Below are 14117 nucleotides of genomic sequence, written 5' to 3' on the forward strand. Positions count from 1 at the left end.
CAGGACTCCACTCCACTGGAACCAAATCAAAGGTTCACCTGGTCAGAGCCAATACCTGAGCCCTGGGTATTTGCTCTCTGAGGAGATGTTTCTAATTCCATTTCCTCCCCATAGCAAATCCTCTGCAAAGTAATTCCTGCAGATGTGAAGGAAAAGAAATTGCTGTGCCTCAGATGGCAGCACAGACCTGAAGCCTTAGTGCTGTCAATGCCACTGGGATTTGCAGCGTCCCAAGCCATGCCAGGTCCCTGCCCCAGCTGTAGTTGTCCTCCTTCCCACAATAACTTAGGAAAAAGCAAGGTTAGTGTTACTCTTACTCCTTCCTCCCCTTCACAGTTTCTTTTTGAAATACAAATACATTCTCAGGTCACGCATTTTTGCACCCATCAAAGCATCTTGATTTCCAAATTGAAGCAACTTTTCACGCAGGCCTGCAGCTGTGACATGCTGCCAGTCTGGGTGGAAATGCTCAGCTAAAGAGGTGTAATTTAGAGTATTTTGCATGGGAAGACAAGCTCATTTCCTTTTCACTGTCTTTTGAAGCTCAACCCTTTACCAACAAAAGGGCTGAGCCAGTGCAGAATGGATACAAAGAAACTGGTTATTCTTTCTGAGAAAGAGGAGAACACAACTTTGGTGGCTTTTCATAGCCACAGGCTGAAGCTGGCCACGTGCTCTCATCTCTTTCTAGTGACCCAAACCCAGCTCTAAAATGTGGTGGCTGGCTCCACTGTGAGCCCCCAGAGCAGCAGCTGCTGGTGCCAGCTGTCAGGCACACACACCCCCAGGAATCCCAGCTATCTCTTGAATTCCAGAGGCACTATTTGGACCAGGACCAGCATCGGTGCACCCTGCCACTGGCGATGTAGCTGGAACACAAGGATTCGTGCTTGAGGCGAATGCTGTGGCACATTGTCAGATGCTCAGTTTAATTGGGCAGGGAGTACATTACTGTTTACATGTTACAGGTTAAACTTCTTCCATCTCCTGCCTTTTGAGTTGAAAAGCTGCAGGTCTGGTCTGCTGGTTCCATCTCAAAGGCAGAATCCTCAATCCCATAGCTGCTTGAAGGCTGCTGCTGCTGCTGCCCACAAGATAACTACAGGACAGAGAGACAGGCTGACCCAGAGGGGAAGGGCTGCCAGGCTGGCACAGAAGCCACAAAGAACACAGCTCTTGAGGACTGGTAAAAAATAAAATACTATTGAAAGTGAAAATAATTTAGATTTTATGCCAAAGAAATGTCAATTCACAAAGTTAAAGCCCTAACAGTTTACATCAAGCCGCAGTGTGTAGCTGGTGTGTGTATAACCAGTGTAGCTTCCCCATGAAAGGCTTTGTGTGCTGTTAAACAATTCTTTTCATTTTTTGCTGACTGATGGAGCTGTTCCAATGAAAAATTCACTCAACACCCCTCATTCCAGAGCCCACAAGTGGGCAATTCATCCCTAGAGAATTGTGATACCTGAGAGAACAAGGTCCTGAATGACCCAGTCAAAGGTTGAAGTTTGCATGCTGTTGGTTGAGTTGATGGTCTCCAGAGCCCTTTCCCAACCAGTTTCCCCATGATTTTGCAATCCCTGTGTGATGCTGCCCAGCTGTCAGATGAAAGGTTCAGCTTTCCGCCACGATCGGCTGCACGCTGGATATGTCGGTCCTTGCGGAGTTCCTCTGTGGGGGTGCCTGTGCCGTCTGGCACGTGCTGCTCCTCCTGCAGGGGCAGTTCTCAGGCTTGGCCCGGCGGAACAGGGGGGAGAGGGGCTGCAGAGCGTGGCCCTGCGCCGAGCTCCGGCGGCGGCACACGCACAGCAGGCAGCGCAGCTCCGCGCGGAAGCTCTCGTTCAGCCAGCAGTAGATGAAGGGGTTGTAGCAGGTGCTGCTCATGGCGAACCAGTGGAAAGCAAAGTACAGAGCGTTGCTGCTGTGGATGGCCCTGCAGGAGAGCAGCACCACGTAGCAGTTGAGGGGGAACCAGCACACGGCAAACACAACCACCACCACCATCAGCATCTTCAGCGTCATCTTCTTCTTCCTCTGGTGGGCATAGTATTGCTCCATGGTGAGGTCCCCGATGGCGTTCCTCAGCCACAGCTTTTTGGCCACTATGGTGTAGGTAATGGAGATCACAAGCAAGGGCAGAACGTACAAGAGAACAAACGTAGTCAGGTCCAGGTACTTCCAGAAAAGATCAGCAGGAGGAGGGAAGCTGGGGAGGCAGACCATTCGGATGGTTCTGTTTCTGGAGATCAAAGAGAAAGAGCTCTCAATTCCACTAGCAGCTGCACACATCTGAGGACAAACAGCCCAGACATTCAGACAAGTTTCAGTACAGGTACAGGTGGCAGAACTCATTTGATGTCATAGGAAGGTGCCACTTTCAATGGAAAATTTTACTCTAGGTCTGACCTTTGGCTCCAGTGAAGGTTGTCTTAAACAAATCCCCAGGAAAAGAAAGAAATCATCCATATTGGCATCCGTATCCTGTGCTGACAAAGGGGCTCTCTCCCCTGTGCCTGCCCCAAGTTACCTGGTTGAACCTCTGAGCCCAAAACAGCTAATGAACCAACCTGGAAGCAATTCCATTGATTTTCATTGTCCCTTTGTGACAGACACAGCACCCATGTGAAGGGACCTAAGACTTCTCTGTTTTCACCACCCTTTCTGCTCTAATAACATGGATGGAGGGGTGTGGCCTTGGCTTATCTGGGGCTTTGCAAATATCATACAACAAAAAATATGTAAATGTCTTACCCAATATAAAACCTTGTCAGAGTCTGATAAATGGCGTGGGGCAGTGAGAAGCAGCTGGCCATGACCCAGATGATGATGATGCAAATCCCTCCTTTCACCATGGACATGCGTGGCTTGAGAGGGTGCATGATCACCTGCAGAGAACAGCAACTCCTGAGGATTTACAGTGTCTGGGTCACTCTTTGAGCCCCGTCTTGCATGTGACATGCAGCAGCAGCTCCACATCTCTTCAGTGTTAAAAGGCAGAGAGACTCACTTTGCAGGATTTCAGGGAGCACAAGGAAAATGCACGAAGTTGAGTGTGTATTGGATGTTACTGCTGGCCCAGAGCCTGAGCACAGATTCTGTGTGACCCCTCAGAGACTCCAGAGATCACGGTGAGATCTCTGTAGAGCTATATGCACTCTGGAGGATTACCTTAGGCAATGAAACAGTAATTAAAAATAGACCTATCATGCCATCCAGATGATCTCTTGGCTGATGAGGTTCTTTGGTATTTTATGCACGTCATTTCTAGTCCCATTATAAATACCTTCTTAATCAAGTAGTACAGCTCCTCCAGAGTATCTGTCTGCTATGGAATTTCTCAGGATTAGCAATATTTATAGAGGCAATTGTTGGCTTCTCTTTAGTCCAGGACATCTCCTCACTTCTGCCTTTATCTCCTTGGGCCATACTAATTCATTCCAGCCCTGAGGAACCCCCTCCATTGAATTTAAGGGCATGTATTGTTTGCCCTTAATTAAACACTTATTGATACCAAGCCATGCCTTGCAATCAACCCAGAATCTACTGATTAAAATGAATCACTGTCAAAGTGCTTTGATTTCAGGAGCCGTAATATTGCACATGAAATGGGCAGACTGTCAAACTCTTTGTGGTAAAAGGGACAGAAGTAGCTGATTTCTGCTTTGGCAGTCCCCGTGATTCTCTGACACCAGGTGGAGCCAGTTCCTGGTCTGAAGTTCATCCAGCCACGGCATTTATCACCAAGTTGCTTTTCTGTAGCAACTGTTTCAGTGACTCCAGCACTGCAAGAAATCCAAACTACCTGAGAGTTCACCTTGATGGATCTGGCCTCCCAGCACTCAGCACTCATCAGCTAAAAAACAAATTACAAACTCTGTTTCACTCAAGGAAACACTTCAGTCTGTACTGATTGCTTGACTTGAAAGTTTTTCCTGGCTGGTATCAGGGCTGGAGGAGGAGAGAATTTATCACCTTGAGCTGGATGAGTTAACACAGTTCTTACTGTTTCCAGCCTAAGGCAAGGAATGGGGCAAGCATCAGAACAGACTCTCATAAATCTGTGTGCAGAGATGGTGTGGGCTGGCTGATGTTTGAATTCAGCACTCATTCCCTGTGCTCTGAGGCAGGGCTGAGGAGGGCAGGGAGCCCACAAGCCCAATGGCTCAGGCAGAGCAGGGCTGGACCAGGCTGTCTGACACTGATCTGAGTTTTCAGAATCTCCAAGAACAGAGACTCCCACTAACCACAACCTCTCTGGACAGCCCATTGCAGTATTTCATCACCCTCACTGTAAAAAACACGAGTGTTTTGTCCACTGCCATGGAAGCTGGAGTTCTCCCCTCTGTTCCCTGAGTCTCAAAACAGTGCAGGTTTCAGGCACTGGGATTTGAGGAGGAAACAACTGTGTATTTAGCACATTATTTTGCAGCAAGCACAGGAGCGGTGTCTTCAACATACCTGGTGCCGGTCCAGTGCGATGGCAGCGAGGGTGAGCACAGACACGTGGACAGAGCAGTACTGAACAAACCTGCTGATGTGACACATCAGCTTTCCAAACACCCAGGTGCTGCTCACAAACCTCACCTGGAGAACAGACAACATCAGATTAAGAAGAGCAGTACTGAAGAGAAGCAAATTGGCTTCCCAAGTGCTTTAATACAGCTTCCTGAGGCTTTGGAGGTGCTTTATCCTCCTTTTTTCCTAGGGAAACAATGACTGTGCAAGAGGGTCTCAAAGTGAGGTGAGACTTACTGCACTGTGCAAACCCATGGCTTGAGCAGTGCTCTGTGTATGTTGTGTACATGTGTGCACTTGTAAATTTACCATGGCCCTTCTGAAACACATAAAGAAATCTTAGCTCTGAGGCTAAAGCTCTGCAGGGCACACTAGGTGCCTCCCAGAAAACATTATACCTTTGGATGCTGAAAGCTGCACAGTCTCCAAACTTAGTGAGAGAAATCCATGGAATCCATCTCACCTGTTCCCAGAGAGGTCTTACTGATGATGGCTTTTCTGCATAGGAGAATGTGCCAAATTGCCTCATTACCTTGTTATTCCTGACTGTGTAATATTAATTACAAATTAATGTTACTCATTTTCCTGCAGATTAAGCTAATTTGAAGTAAAGTATATTTACTACAAAGCATCTGTCCACAGAAAATTAGACTAGCTAATCTGTTTTCAGTTAGTCTAATTAATTTCCCTGTAGGGGTGACTCTTGCAGCATTGACTGTCACTGAACTGCAGCAGTGTGCTGGATCTCTGGAGCTGGTGCAAAGCTCATTCCTGAGAGAGCTGATAGAAATTTAATTACACGTGCCCAGTGTGTGGCTGTTTGTGTGTGAACACACAAGAGGGCACCAGGCTCTCCCTGAACAAATTACAGGATGCAAATCCCATCAGAGCAAGGCAGAGAAGTGCCACCAAAGAAACAGCATCAGTTTAAGAAAGGATGAATTCCAATAACTAATTCAAAACCTGCTTTTGGAAGGCTAAAGAGTGCTCTGGGCAGGGATGAAGCAGGAGGATTTTGAACTGGAGTGCTGGGTTAAATCCAGGAGCAGAGTCCTGTGTACAGGGCATGTATAGTCTGTGACAGTGGGGCAAGAAATAAATCTTTCATTTTTCCCACCTCATTCATTTAATAGTCTTTTATATAATATATTTATAATATTCTTTTATCTCATCTATATTTTAGTCACTGAAAATAAGAAAAGGACCATTAACCCCAGGAAGCACTGTCTGTAGTGGCCGAGGGAGGGACATGCCACCGACACTGTTCAGTGCAGCCTGAGCACTTCCCTGAGATGTTGCACAGGGACTGACCTGGTTCATGTTGTTTCCATAGGAAACCAGCCATTAGCTGGACTTTCTTGTGTCAAACTTGTCCTCACTTCCTTCCCCATGTACAGGCAAAAAGAGCTCCCAGATCTGTGCCTTGCCCAGGCAGAGGGGGAAGGCTGCAGCAGAGAGAGCCCTGCAATGGATTGGAGGGGATGTGAGCCCCCAGCTCCGCTTGCTCAGGGGGTCTTTGGGATGGGGGCCATGACTGCACCCTCTCCAGGAGGCAAAAGGGGAATGGGGGCAAAAGTAAGTCTGTATCCCAGCCTGGTCCCTGCCCCTCAATCCCAGTGCACACAGCTGACAGGCACACACACACACCGGCTGGACGGGGCTCACCAGTGTGAAGGGGGTGTTCAGGGTGGTGATCATCACATCAGCAACAGCCAGGTTGACGATGAACAGGTTGGTGGCAGAGTGCATCCTCTTGTTCTTGATGACCACGTGGCACACCAGGATGTTGCCAAAGAGGGAGATGCAGATGATCACAGAGTAGGCGACGATCAGCAGCGCCTGCACTGTCCGGCTCTGGGACTCGCCCTCGTACTTGGCTCCGCTGTCAAAGTCGCCCAGGTCCTCCAGGTTCAAGTCACTGTGGAAGAAGGACTGGTTGGGGAAGCCATACAGTGCAGAGAAGAAGCTGGTGGTGTTGTGGTTCTCTGCTCTCCAGAAGGGCTTGGGCATGTACTGCAAGGGGAACCAGGTGTGCTGTCTCATGGCTGGGGCAGCTGAGCCCTGGTTCAGCCACACTCGTCAGCGCCTTCTGCCAGCTCAGCTGCTAAAGCCAGTGGTTGCAGGAGGGAACACACACACTTGCCTTTTCAAAATATGCCCCATGGTTGCAAATTAGAGAAAAGGATTGATAAATGGGTCCTTCTGCCTGTGCTGGGGACACATCAGCTTCACCTCAGAGGCTCCCTGTAGGCTGTCCTTAAGTTCCATATGTCCCCCTCAGAGATGCTGATTCAGAGGCTGAAATATCAGAGATCCCCAAACACTTTCTCTCTGCACCAAGGAAGAAATCTTAGTGAATAATTCCTTTTGGGCACTGTTCTTCTTCAATCTGCAACTTATCCTCAGAAATCTGCTTTAGCAGTTCTCCACACAGTCCTTAATCCATCACGTTTCTGTTTCCCAAGAGTTTTCAGAGCTTGGCAGAAACAAAAAATCAAGGGCTGTCTTTCGCTCTGCTTTTCCCCCTCCAAGTATCTCTGACAACTCAGTGAAGCAGCTTTGCTGAGCAGCAGAATGGTCCCTGTGTTCCCTGTGATATACACAGCTGCCAGATGACACACTGCACAGGAAGGAGCCAATGGCAGATCTCTTCCCAGTTTTTCCTGAGGTGTATCACAGCCCACACGTGGGCAACAGCACAGCCTGACATGAGCAGATCCAGAGAGCAGCAAAACACAGAGAGAGGGTGGATGTGCTATGATCTCCCCTGTCTGCTTTCTGCTCTTCTCTGGACCCCCAGCACAACTTCTGCATGGGGGTGAAGCATCTTCACTGCTCTATGGCACCTCTCTTTCTCTTCATCCCAGAGATTTAGCAGAGAACATCTGAGGGCCTTGTGCTTGGCCCCAGCCCCTTCCTGCTCTCACGTGGTGCAGAGGACAGAGTGAAAAGTGAAATGCAATCTGACAATAGGAGCAGCAGCCCAGAATGCACAGGGGGCACTCAGAATGGCCACTCTCTGCATCCCGGCTGGGCTGGGGTCTGTGCTGACCCCGGGGCACTCAGGCACCTCTGGCATCTCTGCAGCAGCCTGGCAGAGGTGCAGGAACACACAGGGCTCCATCCCTGGGCTCCTTTGCTGTATATGGCCCCAACAGGCCCCTTTGCATTTCCCTGCCTTTTCCCTGCTGTGCATCAGGAGGGAGAGGGGGCACAGCAGCACTTGTGTTTTGTCCACTGCCACAAAAGCTGCACTTCTCCCCTCTGCTCCCTGAGTCTCAAAACAGTACAGGTTCCAGAAACTGCGATTTGAGGAGGAAACATGCACATGCATGAACCCAACAGCAGTGAGATGTCCCAGGTGCTAGAGGGGGTGACTCTCATCCCATATTCCTGCAGAACAGATTTATTCTCTTGCAGGTACAAATACTTCAGCAATCACACGCTGGTTTGCTGCAGTTATTATTCACTTGCAAACATTCTGAGATGGTCAAAGCAGGATTTGGGGCTCATAATGCATTGGTGCTGGCTCCTCTCAGGCAGACAGACAAAGCATAGGAGAAATGCACTTTTGCCAAGCCATCCAGGTGAATTGTGCCACCCCTTGTTTCTGTAGAAGATTTTTGGCTTGTTGACACTACTTGAGACACAAATTATTGGAAATTTTCATTTTTGTGAGATTATTTAGCATTCTCCTTGTTAGTAGTGCTCTTTTGAAAAGAAATACCAGATTGCTGAAATGTCATTTGAGATGCATATCCACCTTCCGAACAGATCTAATGTAATCTCATCAGCAGATCAATGTTGATGAGGGCCAGAGAAATCAGAGCTATACTATAAAAATTCAGATCCTTGGGAACATTAAATCACCAGATTTCAAGCATTTTCACAGGACATTGCCATGGTGCATTGCCTTTGCTCATGGAGGCCAAGGGGCCTGTTGGGAACAAGTCCCTGAGCTCAGTGGGTTCATGGAATCTTTCCTCTACTTCCCTCCAGGGAGTTTTTCCTGCCTGACAGAGAGAAGTGAGATAATTCAGCAGTCACACTCATTGTACAGCATGTAAAAGCATCCAGGGTCGAGGCTGCTTGCACCTGCACCTGAATTTAGGCTTATTTTAAGGAAATTAATTCTAAAGACATGATTCATCTCCACTACTGGACAAAATTTATTGATGAGGCAAATCATAATAGCAGTGGAGATTTTCTCTGCAGGCTGTTACTACAGGCTCAGTCAGTACATGCTTTCAAATGCTTGCCCCTGTCTGCTCCCACGAAGATGTACAGAAAATGCCTTCATCACTGGAGTATTGAGCTCAAAAACTGAATAAAGTTGTCCCCACAGGTCCCTGCAGATTGTTATGTTTCATATTTATGAGGTTTGTAAAGACTTCACAAGACGGCAGATGGGAAATTCTGTGAACCCGAGGCCACTGCATTAAAACTTTCCCTAATGCAGATATTCCCATCATGTTCCAGCTGAGGATTTTTTGGGTTTCTTGCCTTGGTCTTCTCCATCCATCCTTCCCTGAGCTCCACTCCTGATGCTGAGTGTGGGGTCCCCATGTCATCAGGAAAGGAGGTGAGAGCTGCTGGAGATGAAGTGCTGCTCTGCTTTGGGTCTGCACTCAGGACCCCCAGAGCTGATGCCCAGAGCACCCGCCAGGAGATTCCAGCCTCTGAGAGAATCCTCTCCTGCCAGCTGGGAGCTGGGATCCTGGCAAAGCTAAACCAAGGTCTGCTGCTGCAATAATCAGATTTCTGGGCTGAAAAAGAAAGTGTCTCTGCTCTGCCATTCAGAGCTGAAAGCAGCTGGAAGCAGGCAGGAAGTTTCAGTGCCTGAGCCTCATCCAAAGGGAGAAAATTCAACAGCTGAAATTGTCAAGTCCAAATGAGGAAAATTCAATTCAATGTGTTTGTTGCATCATTCACCTTCTTGCAAGACTTCTCTGCCCTAGAGAGTTTCATAGTTTACTTTTTTCTATGTGAAATAAAAGTTTGATAAATAACAGAAACAACAAGAGCTATAGAACAACCCTTGACATTTTATTTCACTCAAAAGGTGTGTTAGAAATAAAGGTCTGGACGTTCCTTACATACCATGAATCTGCAACATTTTCTCTTTTCATATTTGCTTTAATGCACTTGGGACACTGTATTCTTCTCCATTTGCAATGCTTATTCCTGCTTTTGTGACTCAGAAAACGTGGGACGAACAGGAACAGGAATTTTACAGGACATTTCATGGACTTGATCATAATAAATAACCCACATTTGGTGATGACAGAGTGAATACCCCAGTAATACACTAAATAAAGCAGCTCTGTAATTCAGACAGGTGCTAACCATTCAAAACCACACTACACACCATGCCTTTCTGTGCAGGTGAGCCAAGGTTTGGCTTCTGGGGAGGGAAAATTCTGCTCAGCTCCAGCAACACGAGGGTCATCTGTGTGTTCCTCCATCCCACTCACATCAATCACTGTGTGCTCCCTCCTGATATATGGGAGCCATTGCAGCTATAACCCAGCTTTTACAAAACATTTTCACTTAATGAGGGCAGACTTTTGGGCAAAATCATAACATTTACCACTCTTAGTGTGGTCAATTTACCAGTCCCAATGGCTCTTGTTTTTTCCCTGAGAAAAATCCCTGTTTGGGGGAAAAATGTGGAAGGAAGCTGCTAGGCACAAACTGTCTCTGCCAGATACTGAATTATATCCCCTTGAAAGAGAATTTGAGGTTTTATTCTCAGATCTTTCTTGGAAGCAGTGTAATTGGATTCTCATGCTACAGACAGACAGAGGGAACAAACAATGGAGGACATGTGTGGGATACCATGGTGCTGATGCTTGACTTAGGAGCTGGAAATAACTTCTTCAGACACACTAGGCCAGCCTTTCTGCAGTGAAGCCTGACATCAGAATTATTCACAGTGAATTACTGGGGAGGAGCTGCATGGCCTTGGGGCCAACTGCTGCACTGTAATGGACCATGTCCTTTCCTAGAGAGCAGCCTGGCTTAGCTGAGTGTCCCGAGAAACTCCCCAGGGCCAGAGGAAGAGTCAGCTCTAGCTCAAAACAATGTACCTGGCAGGTTTACCACGACTTCTCTACTGTAGCTGTAATTATTTCTAATTCCATGTGCCAGACACCCAGAGAGGAGCAGCACACAGAGCAAAGCACTTGAGGAGGGCAGAGGCAAGCTGTTCTCAGCTGAAAGCACAGAGTTCTATAATAAAACTTCAGTTTATTCCCCATGGCTATCCAATGGCTGTGAGGTAAAGCCAAGGGAGTCTCTATTGGCTCAGGACATGGAATTAGACATGCACTAATGCAGAAGATTGGCCCTTGGCAAAGAAGGCTCAGCAGACACAGAGGAGACAGGATGTACAGGGGAGGTGACATGGCAGCTGTCACTCCTGGTCCCTCAGGAGACAGGAGTGAGCACTGCCAGGTTCAGGCAATGTTGGGGGTTTTTCACTTTTTAGAGGATTCAATACCAGGAGAAAAAGGCCAGGTGGGTTTTCCAGGTGGGTTGTTCCAGAGCCAGCTGACCCTGGCAAAGGGTGGGCAGCTGCTCCTGAAGCCTCTGTCAAGCCTTTTTAGTTTAGTTTGAAGGGAACACCTCTGGAAGGAAAACTCCTTTGAAGTTTTGAAAAATAACAAAAATAACAAAAAAAAAAAAAAAAAAAAAAAAAAAAAAAAAAAAAACACCCAAAAAACCCCCACAAAAACAGACTGACTATAGAGCAGCTACAAATGTTCAGACAGAAATCAAGAGCCAGGGTCCTTGAATAAGTGATGCAGAAGATAAAGTATGATTTGAAAGGAAACATTTCTGAAGACAGGGATGCCATGAGCCCTGAACATACCCAAAACCCACCCATGAGCAGCAGCTTTCTTTTTGAGAGAGTGACTGGAGAATAGGTGATATTCTGAAAAAAATGCTGGTTTTTCACTGAAAATCTGAATGAAAGCCAGGACATAAATGCCATCACCAACCATCTGAAGTTTTAGCTATGGACAATATATTTTACCTCATTCAATTAAAAAAAAAATTAAAAATACTTTGCTATATTTCAGGAGTAAAGACTTCTCTAAATTAATAAAATTTCCAACTTCAGTCTCTCAGCCCAGAGTTCAGTTGCTGAGTTTGGGCTCTTGGCACAGAGCTGGAGGAGGCAATGGCTCCAGGGGACGTGGCCCTGATCAGGGGTGCCTCAGGGAGGGCAGTGGTGCTCCAGGACAGTGAGAAACAGAAAATGGCCTTGTCTCAGGTGTGGGAGGTTGGCTCTGGCAGCAGCTCAGCCAAGAGATCAGCCCTCACCCCACCTGCCAGCACTCATCTACTCCCCAGTGCCCTTCACATCATTGCCAGTCTGGGCATCTCCCACTGGGATTCTTTTGCCCTTAAAGCATTCACAGCCTTTTTCAGTGCCTCTTATTTCCTCTTGGATTTTGTTTGTTCTTTTTTATTTCTTCAGATATTTCAGGGGCTAAGTTTTGGAAACACTGATGACAATTCCAGCTTGGGTCAGTTTGCATTCCTAGTATGAAAAGCATTTCTTGCATTCATTCCCTTCTCTCCTTTCAACTGCCCTTTATCTGACAGCTCCAGGAAAAGCAGAATTATCCATGGCTTTGTTTTCTCTCCTTACAGCCCCAGCTGCACTCACTACAACTCCTGGCTTGTAAGGGGGAAAAAATTTACATGTACTTTTTCCTTTAGATGCCAGCTGCCACGTTCCCAGATGATCTGTGAATGCCCAAATCTCTTCTCAACATCCAGATTTCAGGGGCAGAGGCAGCACACACCCCAAAGACAAACCTGTCTCTGGCACACCAACACATTGGTGCCCCTCCTGAGAGCCCTCCTGATCCCTGGGCCCCAGAGGCTCCTTGGCAAGCGCAGGAGTGATGTCAGTGCTCAGAAGTGAGCTCCAAACAAGGGCTGGGGCTGGAGGAAAGCTTGGCAGGATCCTGCTCAGCGCTGCTTGCTGTGCAGCAGGGGCACAGCTGGTGTTAAAGGGGTTTTGACCATTTCCCAGCCCAACCCTGCCACCCTGTGCCTCAGCACCTCCTCACAGGGATGGAAACCAAGGGCAGGGCTCAGGGTGAAATGCACAGCCCCACTGCTGCCCTGATGGAGGGGTGATGGCCCTCATAGCTCCTTCCTCTCACTGACTGACCCATTTCTGAGCACAGACCAACTGCAGCTCAAAACCAGCTGCTCTTACGGCACAATCACCTGAAACCTCCCAAAACTGTGCTGTTATGTAAAATTACACAGCTGCTACCCTCTCTCCATAACATCCCAGCCTTTCTTCTCTTTGCCTGGTTGCTGGTGCTGGGGGAAGCCAGGTGGGTGGTGTCAGCACTCAGTTCAGGGAAACTGAGAGCCTTGGGAGGGGCACAAACCTGAGCCCAAACTGCTTGGGTTTGGCTTTGGGTAGTGTAATAGGAGGTGGTCTCAGAGCAGCTCTTCCCAGCTGAGAGCAGAAGCTGGGCACAGGTGCCAGGAACCACCCACCACACCCCTGCTGTGGTCCCACAGCTCCCACCTGGCAGCTCCAGCCTGAAGTGAGCACAGTGCAGGTGGCAGCAGCTCGGTCTGGAGGGACTCCATGTAACACTTGGATTTGAAGGAAGGCTGGGAAGAAAAGAAGCTGAATGTGTATCCAGGAAGGGATGTTTGTTTGAGCTGGTCCTAAAGATAAAGATATATTAGAAAAACTGCAAAACCCTTTGGAAGTATCCTTTTTCCTCTTCAGTCTCAGTGTGTCTCCTGCTGCAGAGGTCTGATGCTGGCACCAGGATACAGAGCTGTGGCACCATCCCCTGCCCTGGCACAGCCCCCTGTATGGGGGGACTGCACTTTTTTCAAGGTACCATCAGTAATTTGATGAGGTGACTTGGCAAAAGTGTGGGGCATTACAGGGGGTGTTTATATAAATTACTGTGTAGAAGTATTTTTAAGACAGAAGAGCGAACATCCAGGTTGAACCTTGCTCTCTGCCCATCACCTGCCCAGGGCAGCCAGGGGAGCTTGGGGCACCACAGCCTGAACTGCCCACTCCTCACCTGGGCATCAGGGAGCTGTGGGCACCAGGACACCCAAGGAATGGGTGCACTGACCCTCCTGCAGCTCAGCCTGAGCACGTGGCCAGCACATCCTCCCTGCTGCTGCCCCAGCACTGACCTCAGCACTGCTCTGCTGACCCTCAGCTCATGACAGCACCAGGAACCTCTGCAGTCCCAACACCATCACCCCATCAGTCTCAAACTCTTCTCCAGTAAACCACTTTCTCCTTTAAAACCTTTCCCAAAACTTTTTTAGTTTCCAAGTTACTGGTATTTTAAAGTTCTGGTCCATACTGTAAACTGACAGTGATCAGCAGAGTAGAAATTATCTGGTCTTGTTTTCTCCCCAGCACGCAACATTCCACATTACAGAAATACAAATACATTCCAGATGAATTACTTGGCAGTGAAAGTGTAATGAGACAGCCTTTGTTCTTCTTTATTTCTATGTAACATGAGTGACAGGAGTATGGGGAAAAAAAAGAAAAAAAAAGGAAAAGAAAAGAAAAAAGTCAACCT

General features: G+C 47.8%; 1 protein-coding gene across 1 annotated transcript; it reads right to left on the minus strand.

The window, feature by feature from the left end:
* Window positions 1–1614: 1614 nt before the first annotated feature.
* Window positions 1615–6558, minus strand: LOC132080100 (G-protein coupled receptor 83-like). The gene is made up of 4 exons (XM_059483098.1): window positions 6181–6558; window positions 4459–4584; window positions 2752–2885; window positions 1615–2239 (listed from the first exon to the last, which is right to left on the minus strand). Exons 1-4 carry the CDS (start codon window positions 6556–6558, stop codon window positions 1615–1617), a joined length of 1263 nt encoding a protein of 420 aa, XP_059339081.1.
* Between the last annotated feature and the right edge of the window lie 7559 nt (window positions 6559–14117).

This window comes from Ammospiza nelsoni, chromosome 15 (genome assembly GCF_027579445.1).
Source record: "Ammospiza nelsoni isolate bAmmNel1 chromosome 15, bAmmNel1.pri, whole genome shotgun sequence".
NCBI classification, from domain to species: domain Eukaryota; kingdom Metazoa; phylum Chordata; class Aves; order Passeriformes; family Passerellidae; genus Ammospiza; species Ammospiza nelsoni.